The 15,000-nt window shown below is 27.5% G+C and overlaps 1 protein-coding gene across 4 annotated transcripts in view; it reads right to left on the bottom strand.

Annotated features, from left to right (window-relative positions):
• The window catches only part of sash1b (SAM and SH3 domain containing 1b), a 152,346-nt gene that overhangs the window by 34,827 nt on the left and 102,519 nt on the right, over positions 1–15,000 (bottom strand). For 3 of the 4 annotated variants that reach the window (XM_061924491.1, XM_061924494.1, XM_061924495.1), the window contains exons 2-3: positions 6,145–6,276; positions 4,986–5,036 (exon numbers count right to left, since the gene is read on the bottom strand). In XM_061924491.1, the coding sequence (XP_061780475.1) occupies positions 4,986–5,036; positions 6,145–6,276 (183 nt within the window). The remainder of the gene's footprint in view (positions 1–4,985; positions 5,037–6,144; positions 6,277–15,000) is intronic. The other variant, XM_061924493.1, reaches the window with a different exon arrangement.

Genomic DNA, 15,000 nt, shown 5'->3' with positions numbered 1-15,000 from the left:
AATGTGTCATTGGGAACTTTATAGAAAAAAGAAAAGAAAAAAATCCTGTCCAAAGTTCAGCCCGAGGGCAATTTGTAGCCCACAACTCATTTTTTTAACATTCTGCGGCACATTATAAAAATACCATCAGCAAAAAACCCAAACAAACATTAAAAAGTGCAATAAAAGAGCAAAGAGGTCAACTGTAACAAGAAAAAGTGGCAATTTTGAGTAATAACACAAAGTTTTTTTTCTTTAAAACTGTCATTGTTTAAAAAATAATCTAAATCAATGTTGTCATGAATTATTGATCTAGTCAAATATTACACTTTGAAATATTCTTGGGAGAAAATATTGCATCATTTGTGTTTTTGCCATATAAAAAACTAAGTTTTCTCTCATAAAACAAACATGAAAACAATAATAAAAACGTATAATTAAGGGATGTATCTGAAGTTGATCTCGAGATTTAAATGTTAAAGGAAAAAAACAGCAACTTTTTTTAAAATAGTTTTTTTAGGAAACTGTCATTGCTCAAAAATATTCAGAATTAAAATCAATGTTATGAATTATTGACCTTTTAAAGGCTCCAATTACTTTACATCAAATATTCCACCAAGAGGAAAAATAATGCATATTTTCCCTCAAAAACATTTTCTTTTTCTTTTGACAAATATGGCATAAATAAACAAAGAAAAACCAAAACCAAAAACATACAGAGCTGAAGTTGATCTATAAGTTTAAGTGTTGAAAGTAAAAAATAAAAAAAAAGTATTTAAAAAAACTTATTTTTAAGAATTTTAGGGCTGGGACATTTTTGGATCCCCCAGAATTTTAGTGGGATTTTTTTTAAGGAACTGTCATTGCTCAAAAATGTTATGAATTAAAATCAATTAAGGCTCCAATTACTTCACATCAAATATTCCACTTTGAATCTTTTTGGAGGGAAAATAATGCAGATTTTTTTCCTTAAAACCTTTTTTTGTTTTTTTTTGACAAATATGGCATGAAAAACAAAAACAAAAACAAAAAAATCCTTATAATCAACGGATGGAGCTGAAGTTGATCTAGAAATTTAAGTGTTGAAAGTTTTTTTTAAAAGATGTACGACTTATCTTTAACAATTTTACAGGTGGGACCCTTTTGGATCCCCAATAATTTTAGTGGGATTTTTTTTTTAAGAAACTGTCATTGCTCAAAAATATTATGAATTAAAATCAATTACGGCTCCAATTACTTGACATCGAATATTCCACTTTTAAACTTTTTGAGGGAAAATAATGCAGATTTGTTTCCTTAAAACCATTTTTTGTTTTTTGACGAATATGGCATAAAAAAAAAACCATTAAAAAAAAAGTAAAATGTATGATCAACAGATAGATCTGAAGTTGATCTCGAAATTTAAGTGTTGAAAGTAAAAAAAAAATGTACGACTTATTTTTAACAATTTTACAGAAGGGACCCTTTTGGATCCTCAACAACTTTAGTGGGATTTTTTTAAGGAACTGTCATTGCTCAAAAATGTTATGAATTAAAATCAATTAAGTCTCCAATTACTTCACATCAAATATTCCACTTTGAATCTTTTTTGAGGGAAAATAATGCAGATTTTCCCTCATAAACTTTTTTTTTTTGGTGACAAATATGGCATAAAAAACAAAAACAAAAACAAAAAAATCCTTATAATCAACGAATGGAGCTGAAGTTGATCTAGAAATTTAAGTGTTGAAAGTTTTTTTTTCAAATGTACGACTTATCTTTAACAATTTTACAGGTGGGACCCTTTTGGGTCCCCAAGAATTTTAGTGGGATTTTTTTTAAAGAAACTGTCATTGCTCAAAAATATTATGAATTAAAATCAATTACGGCTCCAATTGCTTGACATCGAATATTCCACTTTTAAACTTTTTGAGGGAAAATAATGCAGATTTTTTTTCCTTAAAACCTTTTTTTGTTTTTGACGAATATGGCATTAAAAAAAAGACATAAAAAAACCAAAAAAACGTATGATCAACAGATAGATCTGAAGTTGATCTCGAAATGTAAGTGTTGAAAGTAAAAAAAAATGACAACTTATTTTTAACAATTTTATAGGTGGGAACCTTTTGGATCCTCAACAATTTTAGTGGGATTTTTTTAAGGAACTGTCATTGCTCAAAAATGTTATGAATTAAAATCAATTAAGTCTCCAATTACTTCACATCAAATATTCCACTTTGAATCTTTTTTGAGGGAAAATAATGCAGATTTTCCCTCATAAACTTTTTTTTTTTTTGACAAATATGGCATAAAAAACAAAAACAAAAACAAAAAAATGGATGGAGCTGAAGTTGACCTAGAAATGTAAGTGTTGAAAGTTTAAAAAAAAATGTACGACTTATCTTTAACAATTTTACAGGTAGGACCCTTTTGGATCCCCAAGAATTTTAGTGGGATTTTTTTTAAAGAAACTGTCATTGCTCAAAAATATTATGAATTAAAATCAATTACGGCTCCAATTGCTTGACATCGAATATTCCAGTTTTAAACTTTTTGAGGGAAAATAATGCCGATTTTTTTTCTTAAAACCTTTTTTGTTTTTTGACGAAAAAAACAAAAACCGTATGATTAACAGATAGATCTGAAGTTGATCTCGAAAATTAAGTGTTGAAAGTAAAAAAAAAATGTACGACTTATTTTTAACAATTTTACAGGTGGGACCCTTTTGGGTCCCCAATAATTTTAGTGGGATTTTTTTTAAAGAAACTGTCATTGCTCAAAAATATTATGAATTAAAATCAATTACGGCTCCAATTACTTGACATCGAATATTCCACTTTTAAACTTTTTGAGGGAAAATAATGCAGATTTTTTTTCCTTAAAACCATTTTTTGTTTTTGGACGAATATGGCATAAAAAAAAAAAAACATTAAAAAAAAAGTAAAACGTATGATCAACAGATAGATCTGAAGTTGATCTCGAAAATTAAGTGTTGAAAGTAAAAAAAAAAATGTACGACTTATTTTTAACAATTTTACAGAAGGGACCCTTTTGGATCCTCAACAATTTTAGTGGGATTTTTTTTTAAGGAACTGTCATTGCTCAAAAATGTTATGAATTAAAATCAATTAAGGCTCCAATTACTTCACATCAAATATTCCACTTTGAATCTTTTTTGAGGGAAAATAATGCAGATTTTCCCTCATAAACTTTTTTTTATTTTGACAAATATGGCATAAAAAACAAAAACAAAAACAAAAAAATGGATGGAGCTGAAGTTGACCTAGAAATTTAAGTGTTGAAAGTTTAAAAAAAAAAAAGTATGACTTATCTTTAACAATTTTACAGGTGGGACCCTTTTGGGTGCCCAAGAATTTTAGTGGGATTTTTTTTAAAGAAACTGTCATTGCTCAAAAATATTATGAATTAAAATCAATTACGGCTCCAATTACTTGACATCGAATATTCCACTTTTAAACTTTTTGAGGGAAAATAATGCAGATTTTTTTTCCTTAAAACCATTTTTTGTTTTTTGACGAATATGGCATAAAAAAAAAAACACATTAAAAAAAAAGTAAAACGTATGATCAACAGATAGATCTGAAGTTGATCTCGAAATGTAAGTGTTGAAAGTAAAAAAAAAAAATGTACGACCTATTTTTAACAATTTTACAGAAGGGACCCTTTTGGATCCTCAACAATTTTAGTGGGATTTTTTTAAGGAACTGTCAGTGCTCAAAAATGTTATGAATTAAAATCAATTAAGGCTCCAATTACTTCACATCAAATATTCCACTTTGAATCTTTTTTGAGGGAAAATAATGCAGATTTTCCCTCATAAACTTTTTTTTTTTTTGTGACAAATATGTCATAAAAAACAAAAACAAAAACAAAAAAATGGATGGAGCTGAAGTTGACCTAGAAATTTAAGTGTTGAAAGTTTTTTTTTAAAATGTATGACTTATCTTTAACAATTTTACAGGTGGGACCCTTTTGGGTCCCCAATAATTTTAGTGGGATTTTTTTTTAAAGAAACTGTCATTGCTCAAAAATATTATGAATTAAAATCAATTACGGCTCCAATTGCTTGACATTGAATGTTCCACTTTTAAACTTTTTGAGGGAAAATAATGCACATTTTTTTTCCTTAAAACCTTTTTTGTTTTTTGACGAAAAAAACAAAAACCGTATGATTAACAGATAGATCTGAAGTTGATCTCGAAAATTAAGTGCTGAAAGTAATAAAAAAAAATGTACGACTTATTTTTAACAATTTTACAGGTGGGACCCTTTTGGGTCCCCAATAATTTTAGTGGGATTTTTTTTAAAGAAACTGTCATTGCTCAAAACTATTATGAATTAAAATCAATTACGGCTCCAATTACTTGACATCGAATATTCCACTTTTAAACTTTTTGAGGGAAAATAATGCAGATTTTTTTTCCTTAAAATCTTTTTTTGTTTTTTGACGAATATGGCATAAAAAAAAAAAAACATTAAAAAAAAACAAAAAAAAAACGTATGATCAACAGATAGATCTGAAGTTGATCTCGAAATGTAAGTGTTGAAAGTAAAAAAAAAAAATGTACGACTTATTTTTAACAATTTTACAGGTGGGACCCTTTTGGATCCTCAACAATTTTAGTAGGATTTTTTTTCTTTTAAACTGTCATTGCTCTTAAAATCAATGTTGTTATGAATTATTGACCCATTCAAGGCTGACATTACACATCAAATATTAGTTTAAAAAATTTAGGTGACTATATTGCATATTTGGTGTTTTTGCCACAAAAATCAATGTTTTGACAAAAAGGGCATAAAATATGAAAAAATAACAACTTGACATGAAGTTAAGAGATTTAACTCTAAATAAATTAAAAAAAATATATGACTTATACTTTTTAACATTTTTAGGGCCAAGACCTTTTTGAGTCCCCGGGACCAAATTTTAGGAGAACCCTGGAAGGTGGAGCAGAAGGAGGAAGAAGAGGAGGAAGAAGAGGAGGAAGAGGAGGAGACACACACACCTGGATGTGAGAGCGCAGGTGTAGTGAGGTGGTCGCTGAGTCAAAGTTTGCCTGAAGAAAAGTAAAAAGACAGGAAGATTTATAGTTTATTTGTATAAATTAATTTAAAAAAAAACTGATACAAAACAAGTATTTGTTTTTTTATTAAAAAGTATTGAAATTATATTAAAATTACGTTAAAAAAAAACACTTTGAAAGTTTTTGAAATTAAATGAGTGACTATTATTAGACATAAAAGTACAGTATATTAGAAGACGGCGGAAACAATAACAGAAAATATTATAATCGTGAAAACACCACATTTTGTTGAATGAAAAAAAGCAAAAAGGAGAAATTAAAAATATGAATTAATAAAGGAAAATTGATACAAAATAACAGGTCTTCATCAAATATTTCAAAACAATTATTTTTTTATTCAACTGACAAACAAGAATGAATACAAAATAAAACAATTTTCTGATTTTTTTTTTTACATTAATATAAAAAAAAAAAAAATTACAAATATGAATTAATAAAGGAAAATTGATACAAAATAACAGGTCTTCATCAAATATTTCAAAACAATTCTTTTTTATTCAACTGACAAACAAGAATGAATACAAAATAAAAACAATTCTTTTTTTATTCAACTGACAAACAAGAATGAATACAAAATAAAACCATTTTCTGATTTTTTTACATTAATATAAAAATTAAAAAATTAAAAATATGAATTAATTAAGGGAGAATTGATACAGAATAACAGGTCTTCATCAAATATTTCAAAACAATTCTTTTTTTATTCAACTGACAAACAAGAATGAATATAAAATAAAACAATTTTCTGATTTTTTTACATTAATATAAAAATAAAAAAATATTGATAGATTTAAAAAAAACATGATTAAAAACAAATCTTAATTTTTTTATTAAATCATTTTGAAATTCCATTAAAATCACATTACATAAAAATCACTTTTTTGAAATTAAAGTGCACACCAAAAAGTGTATTATTAGACATAAAAGTACAGTATATTAGAAGACGGCTGAAAAAATCATAGAAAATATTATAATCATTAATCATAATTAACTTTGGAGGACTTCTAACCTCCCTCCAGTGTGTGACCAGTGACAGAAGCATGAGTCAAAGCGACAGAAGAGGAGAGACATGGTTATTTACCGTCTCAGCAACTTCCTGCGCCACTCGCCGTCTGCGCAGCTCCTCCATCCTCGCACTCACCTCAGCCAGGGAGGTGGAGTAATGGCCGGAATATTCCAGAGCCAGATCATCAAGGTTCCCCGCGGAGCCGTCCTGAAAGACACACAGGAAGAACATGTGACTCACACACACACACACACACACACACACACACACACACACACACACACACACACACACACACACACACGCACATTCTTGAGACCTCCATAAAATCCCTACTAACATTAATAATATATACATACTATGCAAATATAAAAGAGCTTGTTGCGAAAAATAAGTTGGAATTTCACAAGAAAAAGTTCACAATTCACAAGAAAAACGTAGAATGTTGGCAGTATTATAATAAAAGTCGTCATTTTACTCAACGCAATTCAAAATTTTACAAGAAAAACTGAACATTTGTGCAATATTATGATAAAAGTTGGAATTTTACTCAATAACAGTCGCAATTTTACAAGAAAAGCTTTAAATGTTGGCAATTTTATGAAAAGAGTCGTCATTTTACTCGACAAAAGTCACAATTTTATAAGAAAATTAACAACTTGGCAAAATGATGACAAAAGTCATCATTTTACTCAAAAAATGTCACTATTTTACAAGAACAACAAAATAATGGGCAATATTGTGATAAAAGTCAGAATTTTATATGACAAATGTCACCATTTTGCATTAAAAAGTAATAATTTTACATAAAAAAAGTAATAATTTTACGAGAAAATATTGCAATATTACAGAAACAGAAAGAATATGAGAAATTGTTCCCAATTTTATAAGAAAAAGGTCAACACATTGTGAGAATTTTTGTTTGTTTGTTTGTTTTTGTTTGTAATTGGTTTTTAATTTTCATTATTTACTTCAAGTTATTACAGTGTGTCTCTATATACATATTTATTTTATTTATTTAAATTAGTTTTGGCCAAAGGGGGCACATTTCAAATTCCGTACACTCACTTGTTATTTCATATGTTGACCAGAGGGGGTAGCACTTTTAAAAGCGACACACAGTCAATTTGAAAAATCCCTCTTTAGGACCAGCCTTTCTAGATATATAAAGAAGTGTATTTACAACATTAATAATATATACATACTATGCAAATATAAAAAAGCTTGTTGTGAAAAATGGGTTGGAATTTCACAAGAAAAACGTATAATTTTGGCATTATAATAAAAGTCGTAATTTTACTCGACGCAAGTGAAAATTTTACAAGAAAAACTGAACATTTGTGCAATATTGTGATAAAAGTTGGAATTTTACTCAATAACAGTCGCACTTTTACTAGAAAAGCTTAAAAGTTTGGCAATTTTATGAAAAGAGTCGTCATTTTACTCGACAAAAGTCACAATTTTATAAGAAAACTTTAAAATTTTGGCAAAATTATAATGATCGTCGGAATTTTACTTGGCAAAAGTATGACAAAAGTCATAATTTTACTCAAAAAATGTCACTGTTTTACAAGAACAACAACAAAATGGGCAATATTGTGATAAAAGTCAGAATTTTATATGACAAATGTCACCATTTTGCATTAAAAAGTAATAATTTTACATAAAAAAGTCATAATTTTACGAGAAAATATTGCAATATTACAGAAACAGAAAGAATATGAGAAACTGTTCCCAATTTTATAAGAACAAGGTCAACACATTGTGAGAATTTTTGTTTGTTTGTTTGTTTTTGTTTGTAATTGGTTTTTAATTTTCATTATTTACTTCAAGTTATTACAGTATGTCTCTATATACATATTTATTTTATTTCTTTAAATTAGTTTTGGCCAAAGGGGGCACATTTCAAATTCCGTACACTCACTTGTTATTTCATATGTTGACCAGAGGGGGAGCACTTTTAAAAGCGACATACAGTCAATTTGAAAAATCCCTCTTTAGGACCAGCCTTTCTAGATATATAAAGAAGTGTATTTACAACATTAATAATATATACATACTATGCAAATATAAAAGAGCTTGTTGTGAAAAATGAGTTGGAATTTCACAAGAGAAAGTTCACAATTTCACAAGAAAAACGTAGAATTTTGGCAGTATTATAATAAAAGTCGTCATTTTACTCAACGCAAGTCAAAATTTTACAAGAAAAACTGAACATTTGTGCAATATTATGATAAAAGTTGGAATTTTACTCAATAACAGTCGCAATTTTACAAGAAAAGCTTTAAATATTGGCAATTTTATGAAAAGAGTCGTCATTTTACTCGACAAAAGTCACAATTTTATAAGAAAACTTTAAAATTTTGGCAAAATTATAATGATCGTCGGAATTTTACTTGGCAAAATGATGACAAAAGTCATAATTTTACTCAAAAAATTTCACTGTTTTACAAGAACAACAAAAAAATGGGCAATATTGTGATAAAAGTCAGAATTTTATATGACAAATGTCACCATTTTGCATTAAAAAGTAATAATTTTACATAAAAAAGTAATAATTTTACGAGAAAATATTGCAATATTACAGAAACAGAAAGAATATGAGAAATTGTTCCCAATTTTATAAGAAAAAGGTCAACACATTGTGAGAATTTTTGTTTGTTTGTTTGTTTTTGTTTGTAATTGGTTTTTAATTTTCATTATGTACTTCAAGTTATTACAGTATGTCTCTATATACATATTTATTTTATTTCTTTAAATTAGTTTTGGCCAAAGGGGGCACATTTCAAATTCCGTACACTCACTTGTTATTTCATATGTTGACCAGAGGGGGAGCGCTTTTAAAAGCGACACACAGTCAATTTGAAAAATCCCTCTTTAGGACCAGCCTTTCTAGATATATAAAGAAGTGTATTTACAACATTAATAATATATACATACTATGCAAATATAAAAAAGCTTGTTGTGAAAAATGAGTTGGAATTTCACAAGAGAAGGTTCACAATTTCACAAGAAAAACTTAGAATTTTGGCAGTATTATAATAAGTCGTCATTTTACTCAACGCAAGTCAAAATTTTACAAGAAAAACTGAACATTTGTGCAATATTATGATAAAAGTTGGAATTTTACTCAATAACAGTCGCAATTTTACAAGAAAAGCTTTAAATATTGGCAATTTTATGAAAAGAGTCGTCATTTTACTCGACAAAAGTCACAATTTTATAAGAAAACTTAAACATTTTGGCAAAATTATAATGATCGTCGGAATTTTACTTGGCAAAAGTATGACAAAAGTCATAATTTTACTCAAAAAATGTCACTGTTTTACAAGAACAACAAAATAATGGGCAATATTGTGATAAAAGTCAGAATTTTATATGACAAATGTCACCATTTTGCATTAAAAAGTAATAATTTTACATTAAAAAAGTAATAATTTTACGAGAAAATATTGCAATATTACAGAAACAGAAAGAATATGAGAAATTGTTCCCAATTTTATAAGAAAAAGGTCAACACATTGTGAGAATTTTTGTTTGTTTGTTTTTGTTTGTAATTGTTTTTTAATTTTCATTATTTACTTCAAGTTATTACAGTATGTCTCTATATACATATTTATTTTATTTCTTTAAATTAGTTTTGGCCAAAGGGGGCACATTTCAAATTCCGTACACTCACTTGTTATTTCATATGTTGACCAGAGGGGGAGCACTTTTAAAAGCGACACACGGTCAATTTGAAAAATCCCTCTTTAGGACCAGCCTTTCTAGATATATAAAGAAGTGTATTTACAACATTAATAATATATACATACTATGCAAATATAAAAAAGCTTGTTGTGAAAAATGAGTTGGAATTTCACAAGAGAAGGTTCACAATTTCACAAGAAAAACTTAGAATTTTGGCAGTATTATAATAAGTCGTCATTTTACTCAACGCAAGTCAAAATTTTACAAGAAAAACTGAACATTTGTGCAATATTATGATAAAAGTTGGAATTTTACTCAATAACAGTCGCAATTTTACAAGAAAAGCTTTAAATATTGGCAATTTTATGAAAAGAGTCGTCATTTTACTCGACAAAAGTCACAATTTTATAAGAAAACTTTCAAATTTTGGCAAAATTATAATGATCGTCGGAATTTTACTTGGCAAAAGTATGACAAAAGTCATAATTTTACTCAAAAAATGTCACTGTTTTACAAGAACAACAAAAAAATGGGCAATATTGTGATAAAAGTCAGAATTTTATATGACAAATGTCACCATTTTGCATTAAAAAGTAATAATTTTACATAAAAAAGTCATAATTTTACGAGAAAATATTGCAATATTACAGAAACAGAAAGAATATGAGAAATTGTTCCCAGTTTTATAAGAAAAAAGTCGACATGTAAGAATTATTTTTTTTTAATTGGTTTTTAATCTTCATTATTTACTACAAGTTATTACAGTATGTCTCTATATACATATTTATTTGATTTCTTTAAATTAATTTTGGCCAAAGGGGGCGCATTTCAATGTCTTACACACACTTGTTATTACATATATTGACCAGAGGGGGAGCACTTCAAATTTTTTACACTCACTTGTTATTTCATATGTTGACCAGAGGGGGAGCACTTTTAAAAGCGACACACGGTCAATCTGAAAAATCCCTCTTTAGGACCAGCCTTTCTAGATATATAAAGAAGTGTATTTACAACATTAATAATATATACATACTATGCAAATATAAAAAAGCTTGTTGTGAAAAATGGGTTGGAATTTTACAAGAAAAACGTATAATTTTGGCAGTATTATAATAAAAGTCGTAATTTTACTCGACGCAAGTCAAAATTTTACAAGAAAAACTGAACATTTGTGCAATATTGTGATAAAAGTTGGAATTTTACTCAATAACAGTCGCACTTTTACTAGAAAAGCTTAAAAGTTTGGCAATTTTATGAAAAAGTCGTCATTTTACTCGACAAAAGTCACAATTTTATAAGAAAACTTTAAAATTTTGGCTAAATTATAATGATCGTCGGAATTTTACTTGGCAAAAGTATGACAAAAGTCATAATTTTACTCAAAAAATGTCACTATTTTACAAGAACAACAAAAAAATGGGCAATATTGTGATAAAAGTCAGAATTTTATATGACAAATGTCACCATTTTGCATTAAAAAGTAATAATTTTACATAAAAAAGTAATAATTTTACGAGAAAATATTGCAATATTACAGAAACAGAAAGAATATGAGAAATTGTTCCCAATTATATAAGAAAAAGGTCAACACATTGTGAGAATTTTTGTTTGTTTTTGTTTGTAATTGTTTTTTAATTTTCATTATTTACTTCAAGTTATTACAGTATGTCTCTATATACATATTTATTTTATTTCTTTAAATTAGTTTTGGCCAAAGGGGGCACATTTCAAATTCCGTACACTCACTTGTTATTTCATATGTTGACCAGAGGGGGAGCACTTTTAAAAGCGACACACAGTCATTTTGAAAAATCCCTCTTTAGGACCAGCCTTTCTAGATATATAAAAAAGTGTATTTACAACATTAATAATATATACATACTATGCAAATATAAAAAAGCTTGTTGTGAAAAATGAGTTGGAATTTCACAAGAAAAACGTATAATTTTGGCAGTATTATAATAAAAGTCGTAATTTTACTCGACGCAAGTCAAAATTTTGCGAAAAAAACTGAACATTTGTGCAATATTGTGATAAAAGTTGGAATTTTACTCAATAACAGTCGCACTTTTACTAGAAAAGCTTAAAAGTTTGGCAATTTTATGAAAAGAGTCGTCATTTTACTCGACAAAAGTCACAATTTTATAAGAAAACTTTAACATTTTGGCAAAATTATAATGATCGTCGGAATTTTACTTGGCAAAAGTATGACAAAAGTCATAATTTTACTCAAAAAATGTCACTATTTTATAAGAACAACAAAAAATGGGCAATATTGTGATAAAAGTCAGAACTTTATATGACAAATGTCACCATTTTGCATTAAAAAGTAATAATTTTACATTAAAAAAGTAATAATTTTACGAGAAAATATTGCAATATTACAGAAACAGAAAGAATATGAGAAATTGTTCCCAATTTTATAAGAAAAAGGTCAACACATTGTGAGAATTTTTGTTTGTTTGTTTGTTTGTTTTTGTTTGTAATTGTTTTTTTTAATTTTCATTATATACTTCAAGTTATTACAGTATGTCTCTATATACATATTTATTTTATTTATTTAAATTAGTTTTGGCCAAAGGGGGCACATTTCAAATTCCGTACACTCACTTGTTATTTCATATGTTGACCAGAGGGGGAGCACTTTTAAAAGCGACACACAGTCAATTTGAAAAATCCCTCTTTAGGACCAGCCTTTCTAGATATATAAAGAAGTGTATTTACAACATTAATAATATATACATACTATGCAAATATAAAAAAGCGTGTTGTGAAAAATGAGTTGGAATTTCACAAGAAAAACGTAGCATTTTGGCAGTATTATAATAAAAGTCGTCATTTTACTCAACGCAAGTCAAAATGTTACAAGAAAAACTGAACATTTGTGCAATATTATGATAAAAGTTGGAATTTTACTCAATAACAGTCACAATTTTACAAGAAAAGCTTTAAATGTTGGCAATTTTATGAAAAGAGTCGTCATTTTACTCGACAAAAGTCACAATTTTATAAGAAAACTTAAAAATTTTGGCAAAATTATAATGATCGTTGGAATTTTACTTGGCAAAGGTATGACAAAAGTCATAATTTTACTCAAAAAATTTCACTGTTTTACAAGAACAACAAAAAAATGGGCAATAATGTGATAAAAGTCAGAATTTTATATGACAAATGTCACCATTTTGCATTAAAAAGTCATAATTTTACATAAAAAAGTAATAATTTTACGAGAAAATATTGCAATATTACAGAAACAGAAAGAATATGACAAATTGTTCCCAATTTTATAAGAAAAAGGTCAACACATTGTGAGAATTTTTGTTTGTTTGTTTGTTTTTGTTTGTAATTGTATTTTAATGTTCATTATGTACTTCAAGTTATTACAGTATGTCTCTATATACATATTTATTTTATTTATTTAAATTAGTTTTGGCCAAAGGGGGCACATTTCAAATTCCGTACACTCACTTGTTATTTCATATGTTGACCAGAGGGGGAACACTTTTAAAAGCGACACACGGTCAATTTGAAAAATCCCTCTTTAGGACCAGCCTTTCTAGATATATAAAGAAGTGTATTTACAACATTAATAATATATACATACTATGCATATATAAAAGAGCTTGTTGTGAAAAATAAGTTGGAATTTCACAAGAAAAAGGTCACAATTCACAAGAAAAACGTAGAATGTTGGCAGTATTATAATAAAAGTCATCATTTTACTCAATGCAAGTCAAAATTTTACGAGAAAAACTGAAAATTTGTGAAATATTATGATAAAAGTTGGAATTTTACTCAGCAACAGTTACAATTTTACTAGAAAAGCTTAAAAGTTTGGCAATTTTATGCAAAGAGTCGTCATTTTACTCGACAAAAGTCACAATTTTATAAGAAAACTTTAAAATTTTGGCAAAATTATAATGATCGGCGGAATTTTACTTGGCAAAAGTATGACAAAAGTCATAATTTTACTCAAAAAATGTCACTATTTTACAAGAACAACAAAAAAATGGGCAATATTGTGATAAAAGTCAGAATTTTGTATGACAAATGTCACCATTTTGCATTAAAACGTAATAATTTTACATAAAAAAGTAATAATTTTACGAGAAAATATTGCAATATTACAGAAACAGAAAGAATATGAGAAATTGTTCCCAATTTTATAAGAAAAAGGTCAACACATTGTGAGAATTTTTGTTTGTTTGTTTGTTTTTGTTTGTAATTGTTTTTTAATGTTCATTATTTACTTCAAGTTATTACAGTATGTCTCTATATACATATTTATTTTATTTCTTTAAATTAGTTTTGGCCAAAGGGGGCACATTTCAAATTCCGTACACTCACTTGTTATTTCATATGTTGACCAGAGGGGGAGCACTTTTAAAAGCGACACACAGTCAATTTGAAAAATCCCTTTTTAGGACCAGCCTTTCTAGATATATAAAGAAGTGTATTTACAACATTAATAATATATACATACTATGCAAATATAAAAAAGCTTGTTGTGAAAAATGAGTTGGAATTTCACTAGAAAAACGTAGCATTTTGGCAGTATTATAATAAAAGTCGTAATTTTACTCGACGCAAGTCAAAATTTTGCGAAAAAAACCTGAACATTTGTGCAATATTGTGATAAAAGTTGGAATTTTACTCAATAACAGTCGCACTTTTACTAGAAAAAGCTTAAAAGTTTGGCAATTTTATGAAAAGAGTCGTCATTTTACTCGACAAAAGTCACAATTTTATAAGAAAACTTTAAAATTTTGGCTAAATTATATTGATCGTCGGAATTTTACTTGGCAAAAGTATGACAAAAGTCATAATTTTACTCAAAAAATGTCACTGTTTTACAAAAACAACAAAAAATGGGCAATATTGTGATAAAAGTCAGAATTTTATATGACAAATGTCACCATTTTGCATTAAAAAGTAATAATTTTACATAAAAAAGTAATAATTTTACGAGAAACTATTGCAATATGACAGAAACAGAAAGAATATGAGAAATTGTTCCCAATTTTATAAAAACAAGGTCAACACATTGTGAGAATTTTTGTTTGTTTGTTTGTTTTTGTTTGTAATTGTTTTTTAATTTTCATTATTTACTTCAAGTTATTACAGTATGTTTCTATATACATATTTATTTTATTTCTTTAAATTAGTTTTGGCCAAAGGGGGCACATTTCAAATTCCGTACACTCACTTGTTATTTCATATGTTGACCAGAGGGGGAGC

The sequence above is a fragment of the Nerophis lumbriciformis genome, linkage group LG29 (assembly GCF_033978685.3).
Source record: "Nerophis lumbriciformis linkage group LG29, RoL_Nlum_v2.1, whole genome shotgun sequence".
NCBI lineage: Eukaryota > Metazoa > Chordata > Actinopteri > Syngnathiformes > Syngnathidae > Nerophis > Nerophis lumbriciformis.
Note: the sequence above shows the minus strand (reverse complement) of the source record. Positions and strands in the feature narration are given on the sequence as shown.